Here is a 15,818-nt window from a genome sequence, read left to right as displayed (position 1 = left end):
ACAGCAGCAGTGGCAGGAGTAGGACCTTGTGTGAACCTCAGGTTTTGTCTGGCAGGCAAGGTTCTTCTTGCAATGCGCGTAAACCTGCCGGAAGAATAGCGAAGACATGACTCTGTAGTCCTCAGCTAAGGGTTCCGTTCCCAGTGTTGCCTCTGCATCTAGGGTCGCGCAAAGCGTCTGTGCCAGAAGTCCTACTCAGGTCGAGGCCGCTTTGCGCCGTGGGGGTTGCCCCAGTCGTTCCCGCCGCCTTGGTTGCCGCCGAAGAATCCTGGATTGAACTGCTGCGGCATCCCTTGGAATCCTAAAAATAAGAGTCAGCGTGTGTACCCTCCGTGGCCTGAACAAATGAATTGCAAACAGAAGAGAAGTCAACCAGGGAGGTTAGCGAGAGCGCCAAGCTTGATGAGGAGACATCCTCGAGCCTAGGGGTGGAGGAGAAGGGAGCGGAAGGGCTCCCGTTGTGAACTCCAAGCCACGATCCTTGGTCCATCGGCCCACCTCCAGTACCGGTACAGCTTGAACTTCTGCTGATACAGGCTGGGGCTGTACTCTTTGACGCTTGGGGTGCAATGGGGATTGAGTTTGGTCAGGCTTGGCAGCTTTGCCCTTGCACCGGCCAGAGTACTTGCGCTTCTGGGATGGTCCATTGGCGACTTGAGGTGTTGAGGGGTTGTGACTTTGCTGAGAGAGTCCAAGAGAAGGGGAAGTCGTACCAGGCATACCACCACCCATCATACCCATGTTGGGCATGCCTCCCATTGGCATACCGCCCATCGGGCCCATACCCATGCCACCCATAGGGTTGTGCATCCCGCCTCGTCCACCGCGCATTCCAGGGCCGCCACGCATACCTCCGCCGAAACCGCCACCTCGCTGGAAGCCACCGCCGCCAAAGTTACCGCCACTCATGCCATTGTTGAAGCCGCCGCCCATGTTGTTGTTAAAGCCGCCTCCTCCCATGCCACCAGAGAAGTTGCGGTTGAATCCTCCCTGGTTCATGCCTCCACGAGGGCCGTTGAAACCACCGCGGCCTCGATAGCCGTTACCACGGAAGTCGCCGCCGATGGAGGAGCCTTGGTTGTTGTAGTTGCCTCCAGGTCGGGTGCCCTGGTCCTTGCCCGCGCGGTTCGGCGCGTCCTTAGGCAACGTACGGAACGGGTTGACGTGGGGGTTGGAGTAAGTAACCTGGTGCTTTTTGGGAACGCCTTGTCCACCATCTGTCGCTTCGAGGGCATGCTTCGCAGCCGTCGCAGCTTGTTGCGTTGTGAACTCGACATAGGCTTGGCTAGATGCTCAGTTAGCGACCGAATGTCTACATTTCAACACGATCCGTACCCTTTGCTCTTGCCGTTGACCTTGTGTTCACTAAATGTTATGTCCTTCAGCTCGTCTTCGCAATGGGCCGCCCTGGCATAACCTCTAATGTCATCGTCGGTGTTCCACCAGTTAAGATCCGATATCATCAAGGCTGTTGTCGCGCCCGGGTCAACAGGTCTGTCGTCGCCCTTCCTCTTCACACCCTGCTGAGGGGCGGGCGCATCCTGTTGCTCATTGTACTCCTCCTGCTGGTTCTGTTCGTCGTGCTTCTGCTGGTCGTCAAGTTGTTCGTGATGTTCGTGCTGTTCATTTTGCTCGTCGGCGTGCCCATTGGCCTGCTGGCCATCGTAGTTCTCGGCGTTGCCATCCTGGTGGTCTTGGGGCGCGTCGCCGTAGATGTCGATCTCAAATTCCTCTTCGGCCATGTTGATAGTATTATCTGGTAGCCGTGAGTTGGAGCAGTGAGCTTGTTTGTGGTTGCAACAAGGTTGTTATTAGTCTGCGAGATACAGGAACCGTCTGCAGTCTTGGAAACATGATCATCAGCCGCTGCCGTATACAGGGTCATAGCCAAATCTTGAGCCAAAAATCGAGCAAGGATAGAAACAGAGAACATCTGATACGTACACTCCTCGTTCCGCAGACAAGATGGAAGAGGTTGGATGGAATGCCCAAGCCAATGTGATCCTCTCCTTCAGCCAAACAAATCGAAGACGAAGCTCTGTGCCTCAGCCTTCCCCAATGGGCGAGATGACGGGTTTTTCTTTCTTTCTCCTTTGTTCGGCCCAGAAGCCTTAGGTACAGGCAAAAAGATGTAGTTGTGACGAGGGAGAGTGGAAACAGGATCCCAAGACTCCAGAGACCGTTTGCTCGTTCTGCCACCACCTTTAGCCGAAACTCCACGCGCGTGCCTGCCCGCTCACTGCGTGGCCGATGCTGTCAGTCTCGGTAGGTTAGTGATCCAGAGGGCCCAAATAAGGTTTCCTGGCGAGGAAGTCAGCAGCGATAGCGCGTTGCTTCGCTGGCAACGTGTAGATATTCTTCTGTGAAAGCCCGAAAACCGACGCGTGGGACGGATCGATTCGTGTTGTAATAGTATCGGACAGCAAGGGACAGCTCGGTGGGATGTTGACGCGATGGATAAATGCGGTTGAAGGAGACGTGTGGAGGAACGTTTGGGAAGAGAAGAAAACTGGGGGAAGCTCCTGAGTGAAAGAGCTGAGGTCGCATCCTGAACCAGGCGAGACCGGGCAAGGGCCTTGGCCGCCAGGCTGCGGCAGGCACAGACACCTGTGTCCGCCAGTGGATGCCTTAGTGGGGCGTTCAAATGCCCACTGAGAGGTACGTACTCTCCTCCCTGTCATGTGTTCGAATGCGCTGAATTTTGGCGAGTCCATTGGTCCAGACCTGACCCTTGGGTTGCTGGCGGGAAAATCCAGGGCCCTCCTCCACTGAAGGGATGCTGAGCTCCTCCCATCTTATCGAGGAACCTTAGATAAGCGCTCTGTGGCGTGCGCATCGGCGGTCGGCGCATCGTTCCTCCATCGCCTCCTTAATGACAATCTGGCTCTTCCTTCCATAGCGGGAGCTTGACCCGAAATTTTGGGGACCATTTGGTGACAGCGCGCTCAATTTAACACATCTCCCTTCAACCTATCGATCTCTCGAATCTTCCACCCACCCGACCTGCACGTTTAAACACACCGTCGTCGCGCCTCTCTTTTCTTGACCTTGCGATTTACTTTCCCCCCGCGGCCCATTGGGATTTCATTTGCGACTTTCATCCAACCATCCACCCCATTCTATTCTTGATACCCACGCGCTTCTATCCACAATGGCCGACCAAGTCAAGGAGCTCCTCGAGGTTCCCTCCGAGTTCGCCCAGGACGGTGTTCAGTTCATGAGACGGTGCACCAAGCGTACGTAGCGTCTCGTTACCTTTCAGAACCTTATCATCGCTCACACATCAATCTAGCCGACAAGCTCGAGTTCCTGAAGCTCTGCCAGGCCGTCGGTGTTGGTTTCCTCATCATGGGCGCTGTCGGCTACATCGTCAAGCTGATCCACATCCCTGTCAACAACATCCTCGTCGGAGGCGCATAAACGCATAGTCTGGATACAACAGAAGCACCGAGATCACGGGCCGGCTTCCTGAGCACTTTTACGTCGGCGCGGTCGACCAAAATGATGATTTTACACGCAAGGATGGGTCTCAAAAAGCATTGCACGGGCAGATTGCTACAACGTGGCACCAAGGATTGGAGATGCTGTGTGGGAGTGGTGGGAGATACCCCGAGACCAGTGGCTTCATCGATCATGTATCATTGCCAAAAGAGGGGTTGACATGTGTGGAAGATGTACAAATAATTTGAAATAATCACCCCATGTCGCGCTCCACAGGTGAATTTGCCCCGAGTACGCTTAGGTCTGGAATGCCTCGCCGACTGGACGCAGTTTTTCGTCGACGCTACGACCCATTGGAGGCTCTGCCTCGTCTTCCTCGGCTTCGTTGTACGAGTGAAGCGTGCAAGTTCCGTGAGCCATGTTGAAGCCGTTCCATGCAGATGCTGGGCAGTGTTAGCAATCTTCGCAGTCCCTAAGCAAAACGCCAACTTACCAGCAAGGACAGGCGCGTTAGGATGCCAACTGACGTCGCGCACGCAGGTGTTCCACCCAGGAAAGTCATCGCCGTGGTAGATGCGATACCTCCGCTCCAATGGCCTGGAATTCTTGGTGGCTTTTCTCACGTCAATGGTGCCAGCCAACGTGGCATCCAAATTCCAGATGTAAACCTTGCCATCCTGGCTACCAGAGTACACGTATCGCGAATTCGTACTCGAAGGAGGCGAAAAGTGACAACGAATCAGTGTACGCATCACGCGGTGTCCACGGAACGTGACAAGGGAGTTGTCGTTGGGATGCGGGAACCAGTCTTCGTCTCTGTATGTTCCCCATCGATAATCGAAGTCACTGTTGCCGGTCAATCTGGTGGGGTTGACTTCGTCGAATTTGGCCGTGGACATAACCATCCTAAGGTCCCAGAGCTTCATGGTCTGGTCTTTCCCGTTGCTAAGGATGTAACGACCGTCGCCTTTGCTGTCGATGTAGGTCAGACCTTCGACATGGCCCACGAAAGCACCCGCTGGCCGCCCATCTCCCATGCTACGTCGGTCCCACACCTTGATAGTGGCATCGTCCGATCCGGAATAGAGGATATGCGGCGAGGATTTGTCGGCGAAACACACAGCGTTCACATCGTCTTCGTGGCCAACGACGTTGTGCAAGACGGTGCGCGATTCAATGTCGTAGACGACGATCGACTGCATGTTAGTGCCAGCTACCAGCTCCCGGCCGTCGCCGGAGAACCGGACGGACCAGATTCCGAACGAATGTCTCGAGCGCCATCCAGCGTGTCGCGTTCCCGCACTCCGTTCTGCGAGGTCCAACGTGTACGGGTCTCCTGTATCATTAGGATCCGTGGGCGCTAGACAGACGTTGCTTTGGATCGACGTGTAAGCAAGCCAGCGGTTGTCAGGACTCAAAGATGCGTCTGTCAATGTCCACTGCCCCCAAGGGTAGTTGACCGTTTTGTAGTATTTCCAGTTGTAGGGATTTGAGGTGTCGTACATGCGAACCTTGAAATCGTGACCGCATGCGTAGAAGAAGTTGCCATCGTCGGAAAACTGACCCGAGTACACAGGGTCATCGTAGTGGATTATCATTTCGGGCTGGGTTGATGGTATCATGCCCTGGGCCATCAGGTCCTGGTTTTGCTTTCGGTCCCGTCTGTCGCCCAAGCCAAGTTCGCGATCCAGTATCCTTCGTGCCAACTGTTTTTTCTTGGTGGCGCGTTGTTCATTTGCCCCGAAGACACCAGAGTGCATCAGTTTCGTGCCCTCATCACTTGGCACCTTGGGGAACCGACTAGGCTCTCTGGGGCGAGGTCGCCTTCGTCTTCTTCCCCAGCCAATGTCATCATCGTCATCGACATCGTCGAGAGTGCTGCGTAGCGTCACTTCACCGCTCTGAATCAAACCTAATAACTGGGCCCGCGTGAGGAAACCCGTGCCGTTTCCTGCAGCACCAGCTATATCTCGGATTAGCAACGAAGTCGGATGAATGGGGGTATACTGATCCAACACACTGATCAAAGCCATTATTCTTGAAATCGTGTTTTCTGAAGCGATGCCTTCTTCGTTGTCATCGTCGTCATCCTCTTCGTCGCCAGCGCCCATGAATACTGCGACCTCTTCGTCGCCGTCGCCACCGTCATCGGCATCTGCAATCAATAAGTCACACGGGTTTTTGCATTCGGGGAAATGTCTGTAATACCGTGGTATTCCTCGTCGTCCTCTCCGTCGTCCTCGTCTGGGGCATCTTGAAAGTCGGGATCGTACTCATCGTCGTCATCCATACCCTCGACATCTTCCTCATCAAAGTGATATGTCCAGGTGGGGGTGTCATCGTCCTCATCGGGGCCCAGACTCGCAGATGGCGACCTCAAATTCCCTTCAGAATCGTCCATTTTGACTTAGTGTTCACACGGAAAGTTCGGATTGATGCTTAGTGATACAACGGAGCTCGGATATGAGACTGCCGACGTGAGATGAAGACTGTACGCAAGAAGGTCTATGGCAGTCCGGCGACTGCCAGACTGTTTGCAAGTGATGAAAACTGAGATTTAGAAGAGCACTCAATTGAAGGAGCAACAATAATGGCGAAGAGGAGTGCTCCGATTGTGTTTCATGAAGAAGCGGTCGTTCGTGACGACATCCATTCAGTCCCGGGGTAGGTGGGGTGTAGTTGGGCCGGTCTTGCGGAGATAAGATAACACAGCTGCTGTAAGCTCCGGAAATTAGTGGCACCCGCTGGAGCTCTCTCCCGCACTGGCTGGTCGGTACGTACCTTTGCGAGGAGCTCACGAACCGTTTGGGCCAAACACAAGCTTCCAGTCCTGCAAGCCAACTTGGGTTCGCCGGGATGCAACTTGGTGTACGGAAAAGCATAGCAGCCCACCTCACGAAGAGATACGGCACAGACAATAAAGTGTTACAGTAAATGCAAACGGTTGGGCAACCAGACTTTGTTTTAGACTCTTAGCCGTCTTTCTGTCCCCTGTCTGAAGTCATCCCAAGCTATCAAGATACGATTCAGAAGTCTAATCCAGTATCCGAGTCAAGAGTGTCCTCTATGAAGATATCCCATACGCGGCCTCTAAGCGGAAACAATCTAGGGGTTCCTAAAACTGCAGCAGGGAAATCGCCTCCTGTGGGGCGAATCAAGTGGTTCCGGAACACGGGGCCACCGCGGCGCGTCCTTCTCATTGCTTACCCCGTGGCCGTGCAGCAAAAGATACGTAACGAATTTAGAACCCGGCCCGTGGCTGAGTGGTCGCAATGCCAGAGTAAATCAGAAACCATCAACACCCTTTTCCTTTTCCCCCCTTGCAAAAGCAGATCATCTCGGGCACTTCACACTTTCATTCACATCCCAACATCATTGCCCTTGACACCGAGGTACGATAGCCCGATCGAGTCACCATGAGGTTGCGCACTCGACACTCCCCTCTGCTCCTGCTCCTCATCCCGTCGCTCGTTGCAGGTCTCGCAGTTGAAACCAAGGACAAGAATGGCGCCAAGGCCGTAGCTTCTACCGACAAGTCCACCGATTCGACCACTGGCTCTGGCGTCAAGACCAGGTTCGGTACCGACCATGCGCCTGTCGATGGAAAGGACGGCATGCCCCACGAGGGTCCTTTCGTCGACCAGGACAGAGACAGCAAAAAGGAGGCCGCCGACACCGATAGCAAGAAGGGCTTGCCTCCCTTGAAGGGACGCCCATCAGACCCTACCGTCGTTGACGGCAAGAAGATTCCCGAGACCAATGATGGCGTCATGAATGACAAGACACGCCAAAAGCCCAAGGAGGGCACCACGGGCACTGAGGGAGGTGTCAGTGAGAAGGACAAGGCGCGCAAGGCAGCCGAGGGGAAAATCGGCGAAAAGGTCAACAAGAAGCCTGAGGCGCCCAAGGAGCAGCCTCCTCTGCCTCACAGCGAGCAGGAGAAGATCATGAGCGAAAAGGATGCCGCCAAGGATAAGGAGCACGATCACGACCACCACACTGCCGACGAAGTTGCGGGTCTCGAGGTAAGCTTTACGAACGCCTGGCTAACCATTCCGGACGCACAGTGCTAACTTTTCTCAGAAACCTGCAGGCCTACCGCACAAGCTCGACGACAAGCCCAATCCTCTCCCTAACTCGGCGCACAAGGACCATCTGGATCTCCCCAAGTCCAAGGGAAACTCACCCTCCAAGCTAGACGACGAGGCTGAGGGTGTTATCCAGCCCTTCCACTCCTTCGTTTTGTCTTTGACAATGATTCTTGTCTCCGAGGTTGGCGACAAGACGTTCCTCGTTGCGGCACTCATGGCGATGAAGCATGACCGGATGGTTGTCTTCTCTGCTGCCTTTGGCGCGCTCCTGGTTATGACTGTTCTATCGGCTGTTCTCGGCCACGCATTGCCTACCTTAATCCCCAAGCGGATAACCTGCTTCCTTGCTGCCGGTCTGTTCTTCGTGTTTGGCGCGAAGCTGCTTCGGGAGGGTCTGGGCATGGACCCCAACGAGGGTGTTACCGCCGAGCTACACGAAGTCGAGCGAGAGTTGGCTGAGAAGGAAAAAGAGGGCAAGCGTCGTGGCTCTACAGTCTCTCCTTATGCCTTGGAGATGGGCCTCAACGGCAGTAGGAAGTCTAGGTCTAAGAGCCGTTTCCCTTCGCCCCCGCGCTCGCCCTCTCAATCTCCGCCCCGCAGTCCTTCACCTGGTTCGGGTGGCATCCGGGGCTCTCTGCAGGGTCTGAACAACCTTCTCGGCCTTCTCCTCAGCCCTGCGTGGGTCCAGACGTTCGTCATGACTTTCCTCGGTGAATGGGGAGACCGGAGTCAAATCGCCACAATTGCCATGGCCGCTGGACAGGACTACTGGTGGGTTATCCTGGGTGCCATGGTTGGTCACTGCATCTGCACGGGCGCTGCTGTCATCGGTGGCCGTGCCATTGCAGGCCGTGTTAGTCTCAAAGTTGGTAAGTCAGCCATCTGTCTTTGCTACGAATTACTCACTAACTGTGTACAGTCACTGTTGGCGGTGCTGTCGCCTTCCTCGTGTTTGGCTTCATCTACTTCTTCGAGGCTTTCTACGCATGATTGAGAAGGCCATCGTTCGAGATGTATACTTCCAACAAGAATAGTGTTCGTATAGAAAACGGCTTCTTCGTCGCTACCCTTCCCTTGGTGATGCGTGGCACATGGATCACTACACAATCGTTACCTACGTACTTTAATCACAGGCCTCTGGCTCTTCCCTTTCGACTCGGAAGGGGGTAGCTGCACGGCTGAAAGATGCACACAAGGCGGCAGCCTATTTTCATTGTCTAAGCATATCTATGAATTCAACAGAATAAAGGAGAGGAGGGTACTCCTTGGGAAAAACTAGCTAGCGAAGGGTTCGGTTACAACGGAAAGCAGAAAGAAATGGAGCGTGATGTCCAATTGTGTATAATAGGAAAGGCTTTGGCCATTGGGCATAGGTTGGAATGGGAGTTCAAATGGAGCGTAAGATATAGCCTCCGGGTTTGGTTTGCGCCTAAGAAGCTTCGGTTTCATACATCACATCTGCCACTCAGCTCGGGCTGCCTTGTTATTCATATTTGGTCTCTTGAGCCTTCGGATAGTTCGTGATGCTTGTGTCTCTTCGGCTTATGTCAAGCGTGGGTCGGCGATCCTAGGTTCTGCTCATCCTACGATATCCCCGCATAGTGCCACTTGTTTTGTTCAAACGGCAGTACCCAGCTCATATAGACCGTGACTTTTGAAGTCGGGGCTACTTGGCACTATTTTCTTACTTTTTTTTTTTGGTTGTTGAAAAGTCTCGAGCTAAGGTGGTAGCTAAAGCGATCCGTCTAACTTTGGTCAGCAAACCGAAATCCCACATCGGCTGACCCGTCAATCGCATCTCCCCACCTTTTTCCATTTTCACAACTGGTGCGAGAGCCAGTCTCACCATCCTTAACTTGCATGCCACTGCGAGTATTGATAATCGTGTATGACCCCGATGTTGATTTGGTCCGTCATTGTCATCTCATCTGGACTCAACACCCTGGGCGAACCGATTGGTGGCCGATCCACACCTAAATCTTGCGCCGCTTACATGTGCCAGGACTCGCTGCTCCTTATGTTTTTTTCCTCTTTATGGGCAAACTCACCTCTCGATCCGGAATTCCAGTCAGCTTATTGAATGCTTTCCAGAACAAAGATCCCCGAGGCAGTCTTTTTCCGGGGTCCGACGTCAACCACCAACCTCCCGCGTGTCGCGGTCCTCGTTAGGGAACGACGGGAAACGAGTGCCAACCCCCAGCTCTGCGGACGATGCCAGCACTGGAACGTCCCCGAGTTCGCTGCTGGCTTCGGCGCGAAGGCGCATCACTATGTCTGTCTGGAGGACGTTCTGCAAAGTGCACAGCGGTGTCTGGTATGCTATGCGATCGCGGCGGCAGTCCAAGCGCGGCGGCAGCAGAGTGAATGGCTAAGCGGGAGTTCGGAGACTTCTGTTTACGTTACTGTCCAGGGGCCTTTCTTTCTTGATTCGGGTACAGCGAAGAACCAAGAACATCGTTTGGACTTTTCCGCGGGAGATGAAGTTTCCATCAAGTTGTTTTTAGAATTGACACTGAGTGTCTTGCCAAGCAGCGCTCACCCGAAGACTAGCGATGCTTCACAGCAACCATTTGCGATCACCCCTCAGTTTCGCTTGAGGTACTCGAAAGATGAGCCTCGCCATCTACAAGCTGCTGATGAGTGGGAGGTGGACTTTTTCGATATCAAGACTCTGAAAGTATGGATCGACGCTTGTGAAACCCTTCACGGCGCAAAATGTGTTGGAGAATATTCGTCAATCTGTGAGTAACCCATGCATTTCCTATGGTCACCACACAGAAGCTCTAATAAACCCTAGATACTTTACCGTTAGGGTTTCGAGTCATCGACGTCCTAGACATGAAGATTGTCCAGCCTTCGGAACCTGTACGCTTCGTTGCTCTGAGTTATATGTGGGAATCCTCAGACGGGGCAGGGCACGCCCAGCTCGAGAACGCCAACGCCCATGACCTAGAGACCCCCGGCAGCCTCAATTCCGTAACTTTACCTCCCATCATATCGGATACGATCTCGCTCTGTAGGGACCTGGGCGAGAGATACTTATGGGTGGATCGACTCTGCATCGTTCAAGACGATGAGCACTCGAAGCCTGACCAAATAGACGGCATGGATCGGATTTACCAGTCTGCCTCCTTTACCATTATGGCCGCACTAAACGATCGTAAAGGAAACGGGTTTCCGGGGTATACCGGTAACCCCAGGCGGCCGAGGTCGTCGTTATGGGCTCCAGCGCGGATCCGCAACGTTGGGAGAGGGATTGACCCGAATGGAATGCAGGCTGTTGTTGACGCTTCGCTATGGAACAGGAGGGGATGGACGTTCCAGGAAAAACTGTTGTCCAAGCGCCGGCTGTTCATTACCGAGTACCAAGTCTTGTTCGAGTGCTGTCGCGGACAAGCCGCCGAGGAGCTGACTTGGGGTCGGCACGTCCAAGTGGCGGACTCAGTTAGCGAAGAGCCCTCAAACTTATTCGGAGAAGACGTCGAAGACATCGAACCAGATGGCGCCTTGGAATCCGCGCGGGAAGACACAGACGAACCTGCACCGACAGGGAAAAGCCACCGCATCCCTAGGATACCTGGCTTCTACCGGCGCCCCCTTTACCACAAAGATGCCACCATCAAGCTCCGAGAGCACGTAACATTGGCGAACTACTGCGCTTGGGTCGAAGACTACACGTCGCGCCAGCTGTCCCGCAGCGCAGACATTCTCAACGCATTCGCGGGCGTTGGCAACGCTGTGAGGAAAGCCTTGCGCACCGAGACTTTGTTCGGGCTGCCGGAGGTGTATCTTCCGCAGGCTCTCATGTGGAGTCACACCGGCGCGGCTTCACTAAGAGAAAATGATGGCGTGCGGGTGCCGAGCTGGAGCTGGGCGGCGTGGACGGCGGTGGACGGGAGCGCGGCGGGGTACAAATGGATCCATGGCGATGCGAGGCTTGTAGATGCGAAGCTTGTTCGAATTGCTACGTTGGTGAGATTTCATCTGAGAGATCCGGCAGTGGTTCCAGGGTCTGGGGATGGGAGCGGTGGTTTTCGTAAGCTACGGGTAAAGGAGCGTTGGTTGGGCATGGAGATGAAGATGACCAAGTTCCACGGGCCGGAGAAGTTACCTCCATTGCAAAGGAAGATGGGCGGGGGTAAGGTCAAGGTCTCGCCGGAAACTGATAGGAAGCACACTAAGATGTGGCGGGAGTGCCCGCATAGTCCATGGGAGGCGCTCGCGCACGAGGTGTTGGATGCCAAGGCCGTGGCCATTGCAGGTGACTTTCCGGGTGCCTTGGTTTTCAACACGACTGTTGCTTCTTTGAGAGTAGGAAGGGATAAGGGGATTCGGAAGGCGGGAGACTCTCGCGGGACAAGACCAGAGCATGAAGACGCGTATATACTCGATATGATGGGGCGACAGGTCGGGTACCTTGATAAGATGGACCCTGCCTGGGTCGCCGGACGAAAAGGGGCGAGGGATCGGAGGATGGTGCTCGACTTCGTTATCATCAGCGCTTCGTTGGACGGTGGGCTCAGTGAGAGGAACGAGTGGGCGTTCATTGAGGGACAGTTCCATGAGATGTGGCGGTTCAATGTCATGCTCGTGGAGCGACTGCCATACGAGCCGTTTGTTGCGAGGAGGATTGGTGTGGGTCACGTCCGGGTTAGTCAGTGGAGAGAGTGTAATCCGCGGTGGGAGACTGTGGTTCTCTGTTGATTCATTAAAACTACATGTGAGTTCCATAACGACAGTATCAACACCTCATTCATCAACACGGTGAACCAGGGGTTAGTGTAGCTTCTGCCACTCCCCAGAATGATATGCGCTGATCGGCCTTGATTCAAATTGTTGTCACTCATTTCTGTGTACTTTACTGACGTCGTCTATATCTAAGCAATTAAGTGTACAGCCTAAAAAAACTGCCATGAGTATCCCGAGGGGCCAAAGCAAGGCTTAAGAGACAGCAAGACGAAGGTATGCCGTTACTCTAGCTTTAGATGGCGAAACGGCTTTAAGACTTGGCAGCCTCTTCCCTCTTCTCCTTTCGTTCGCTGAATCTATCGCCAAACAAATCAAAGTGTGGCCGCATCACCACCGTGTACTTGACCAGCTCCTCCATACAATCAACCAGCCTATCCCTATTAGAGCTCGGGATCATCCTCGACCCCCCTCCCTCTCCTTCCCCTCAGCGGTAAACTGCGTATATGCCATCGGCACCGAGCTCTGATTCGGCACCACGAACATTCTCATCCACCGGCCCAACAACCGCAGCGTATTCACCGTATTGAAACTCTGCGACCCACCCGACACCTGCGCCACACATAGGGTCCTCCCCTGAGTCGGCCGTACAGAGCCCTGCGACAACGGGATCCAGTCGATCTGCGTCTTGAACAGACCCGTCACGGCGCCGTGCTGCTCCGCGCTGACCCAGAACTGCCCATCGCTCCACCGGCTCAGCGCGCGGAGCTCCTGGACCTTGGGGTGCTCGTGGCTGACGTCGTCTTTGAGGGGCAGACCGGCCGGGTCGAAGACACGCACGTCACAGCCCAGGCGATGGAGGATTCTGGCGCCCTCGAGGGCGAGGAGTTTGCTGTAAGAGCGAGCGCGGAGGCTGCCGTAGAGCACGAGGATGCGGAGACGCGGTAGGTCGCAGGAGAGGACCTCGCGGTCGACGAGGGCGAGGGCTGTGGAGAGTTCTAGGTCGGAGACCCAGTCGTCCGTGATTGTGGAGGGGAGTATGAAAGGGCGGTAGCGGGTGCGGGTTTCTGCGTCGTCGTCCTCTGCAGCGATGGCGTGGGTGCGGTTCAGGTATGCCTCGTCTGGATCGATCTCCACAGTAGGCCGGGCGGCGTGGGCGTTATTGATGTCCCCGTGGCTGTTCATCTTGGGAGAGTGTCTTGGTGTGTTGAACCTTGTGTCGTGGATTGAGAGGGCGCTGATTCTTGAAGCCTCTCGTATGTATGACCGGTTGAGACGGTTGAGAAGGCAGGGGAAAGCAGAAGAGGTGGTAGTAGAGGAGAAGGCTAGAGACAAGGAGGAGGCTAAAGGACGATGACTCTGTGTTCTGACTAAAGAGAAAAGACTATGCATCTCTGGTTGCAACTGATGTCTTAGTTGGTATGAAATCGGATATTTCTTGATTTACAAAGGAACTACCTGCTGGTCCCTGGAGAGATAGTGACGGCGAATGCCCAGAGTGTAAAAGCCTCGAAGTACTTGTGGGACCTAGTCAAGTCAACCAATTAGAAGCATGTAATGACATATCACCCTCGGGGTCTGGGCGGAAAGCAGACCGCTCGGTCATCGTTTTCAAGATTTCAAGGCAAACTGTTAATTGGACACACGATGACTCTTTCGTCTAATGTTTGTATAGTCTGCTAATCAATCTCACTGTTAATAACGCCATGGTCTGGTTCACGGGCTGTTCAAAAGAGAAGACGAAACTGGCTTCAGAGTATGGATTCTTACCCAATCGGCTATTGCCTCTAGTGGCCCCGGTACGTACAAAGCAGGTGCCCGTACGGCCTCGTCGCCCAGGCCCGGCCGGCCTGGGTCGACAAAGCCGCAAAAGAGGCCCGGTTGACGTCAACGCAGGGGCTTGTGACTACCCACATTGGCCTGATTTGGTTGGTGTTGGATACATAATGCGTCACAAAGCCAACACCGTTAACTAAATACAGCAATCAGCGCATTGTATCATAATTGACACAACAAATGAACAGGGAGGGAGCTTCAGCTTATATTGCAGAGAAAGTCAAAAAACGTTCTGCTGTGGCTGTGGGTACCGGGATATTTGCTATTTGTTGCTTCCTGACTTTCATGAACGGCCCATGACTCGCCATAACCTCGACTAGATGGATTACGATTATCACAGTCACAGCCAAATTAACGTGGTCAAATGAGACAGAGGAGCTTAAAACATCTTGAAGTCATGAAAGGACAAAACTTGAAGAGCATATAGAGAATCAAGAATTGCTACCCTCATATCTACAACAATCATGTCTGGCGAAAACCAACAATCTAGTCCAGTATCCTCAAGTCCTCTCTTCATCCGCCCACAATGAAGCTCAACTTCGTTCTTTCTGTCAGCGCTCTCTTTTTGAGCTCGGCTAATGCATATTGGTGCGCCAACTACGGCATCGCGGCTAACCACTCAAGCTGCAACATATACACAGTATATTTATGTCGGAATAGGTAGTATATTCAGAGAACACATAGACTGACTGGCTGGGTGTCCACACAGGACCGCCATACCTATTGCTGCAGTGAAGGGGAAGGCGGAGACCGACACACCTTTCGAGGAGACTGCCTCTTGAGTGAAGATACCGCTTGTGGCGACGGTGGGTATGAAGGTTGTGTAAGTCGTCTTTGCGTTGCGGAGTGACTTTTAATAAAAAAAAGAGTGCTAATATCTTTTTTACAGTGCTATTGAAGATTCAAAGGAGCTTTACAGACTTTTGCTACGCAAGCATTGTCAGCCAAGTATTTGGATAGCGTTATGGTTTATCGCTAGTAGATAGTCTGGTTGATTAGAACAAGGCGACTCTGCGGGATTGTTCCCGTAGCTCTTACAGCATGAGCCTTGATACTGCTGACTGAAGACATGCAGGTGGGGCTTTCCCCAGGGGTTATCGACACCGAGGCGAATCATTTCCTCAGAGCTCTGGCTCGCGGATTCTCGATACGCAATACTGAATGAGATTATCTCGGTAGCTCAAAAATTGAAATGCCCAAAACCGGCGAGCAGGCTCTATGAGATTTTACCGGCCCCGCGTCTATAGCATTTTCACTATGTCTTTTCGTTCCCTGCTGATGCCATTGAATTCGATCTAGTAATTAGACTTGCTTCTAAGTCTACACTTCGGGCTTTTCCACGAAGGAACCCAAAGCTCCCAGCTAATCAAACCACCACCGCTTCGTCTTCCAACTTGTCGTATCATCTTAGGTCCTTCCGTGTCCTTTTATACCAAAGGCGCACTTCCCATCCTTTCTGTAAGATCCGGAACAGCTGCTAGCAAGGTCGGGGCTAACCGCCCAAAAACACAAGGCACGCAATCGCAAAGCCACCTTCTGGTCTAGTGACCTGTAAAATAACGCACACCCCCACCATCTAGCCGCGAACTGCTGATACCACTTCTGCCAAAAAGCTAGAAACGGTTAGTATGTAATTCGAATGATAAGCTACCTATGCTGAGATAGGGAGCCTAATTTTAGACGTCTTGCTAGTGGCTAAGAACGATGCGGGGGAGCGGAAAAATGTCGTCTCATTCCACCACGTCTTCCCTCGTTTAAGCCGAC

General features: G+C 53.5%; 5 protein-coding genes across 5 annotated transcripts; 2 read left to right on the top strand and 3 right to left on the bottom strand.

Annotated features, from left to right (window-relative positions):
* Positions 1–381: 381 nt before the first annotated feature.
* Positions 382–1,742, bottom strand: ColSpa_06188 (uncharacterized protein; the record flags this gene model as incomplete). The annotated part of the gene is made up of 2 exons (XM_049272400.1): positions 382–1,285; positions 1,336–1,742. 2 exons carry the CDS (start codon positions 1,740–1,742, stop codon positions 382–384), a joined length of 1,311 nt encoding a protein of 436 aa, XP_049128357.1.
* A 1,409-nt stretch (positions 1,743–3,151) lies between these two features.
* Positions 3,152–3,420, top strand: ColSpa_06187 (putative pyridoxal 5'-phosphate synthase subunit PDX2; the record flags this gene model as incomplete). Its single annotated transcript, XM_049272399.1, has 2 exons — positions 3,152–3,236; positions 3,293–3,420. The coding sequence occupies 2 exons, from the start codon at positions 3,152–3,154 to the stop codon at positions 3,418–3,420; spliced, it is 213 nt and encodes a 70-aa protein (XP_049128356.1).
* Positions 3,421–3,738: 318 nt separating this feature from the next.
* On the bottom strand, positions 3,739–5,842 carry ColSpa_06186 (LEC14B protein; the record flags this gene model as incomplete). Its single annotated transcript, XM_049272398.1, has 3 exons — positions 3,739–3,884; positions 3,935–5,596; positions 5,650–5,842. 3 exons carry the CDS (start codon positions 5,840–5,842, stop codon positions 3,739–3,741), a joined length of 2,001 nt encoding a protein of 666 aa, XP_049128355.1.
* A 1,015-nt stretch (positions 5,843–6,857) lies between these two features.
* Positions 6,858–8,522, top strand: ColSpa_06185 (GCR1-dependent translation factor 1; the record flags this gene model as incomplete). The annotated part of the gene is made up of 3 exons (XM_049272397.1): positions 6,858–7,466; positions 7,525–8,401; positions 8,452–8,522. The coding sequence occupies 3 exons, from the start codon at positions 6,858–6,860 to the stop codon at positions 8,520–8,522; spliced, it is 1,557 nt and encodes a 518-aa protein (XP_049128354.1).
* A 4,009-nt stretch (positions 8,523–12,531) lies between these two features.
* ColSpa_06184 (NADPH-dependent FMN reductase ArsH) lies at positions 12,532–13,403 on the bottom strand (the record flags this gene model as incomplete). The annotated part of the gene is made up of 2 exons (XM_049272396.1): positions 12,532–12,658; positions 12,718–13,403. 2 exons carry the CDS (start codon positions 13,401–13,403, stop codon positions 12,532–12,534), a joined length of 813 nt encoding a protein of 270 aa, XP_049128353.1.
* Between the last annotated feature and the right edge of the window lie 2,415 nt (positions 13,404–15,818).

Source organism: Colletotrichum spaethianum (genome assembly GCF_022836535.1).
Source record: "Colletotrichum spaethianum MAFF 239500 DNA, contig14, whole genome shotgun sequence".
Classification (NCBI taxonomy): domain Eukaryota; kingdom Fungi; phylum Ascomycota; class Sordariomycetes; order Glomerellales; family Glomerellaceae; genus Colletotrichum; species Colletotrichum spaethianum.
The sequence above is the reverse complement of the archived record's forward strand: the minus strand, read 5'-3'. Positions and strand labels throughout refer to the sequence as shown.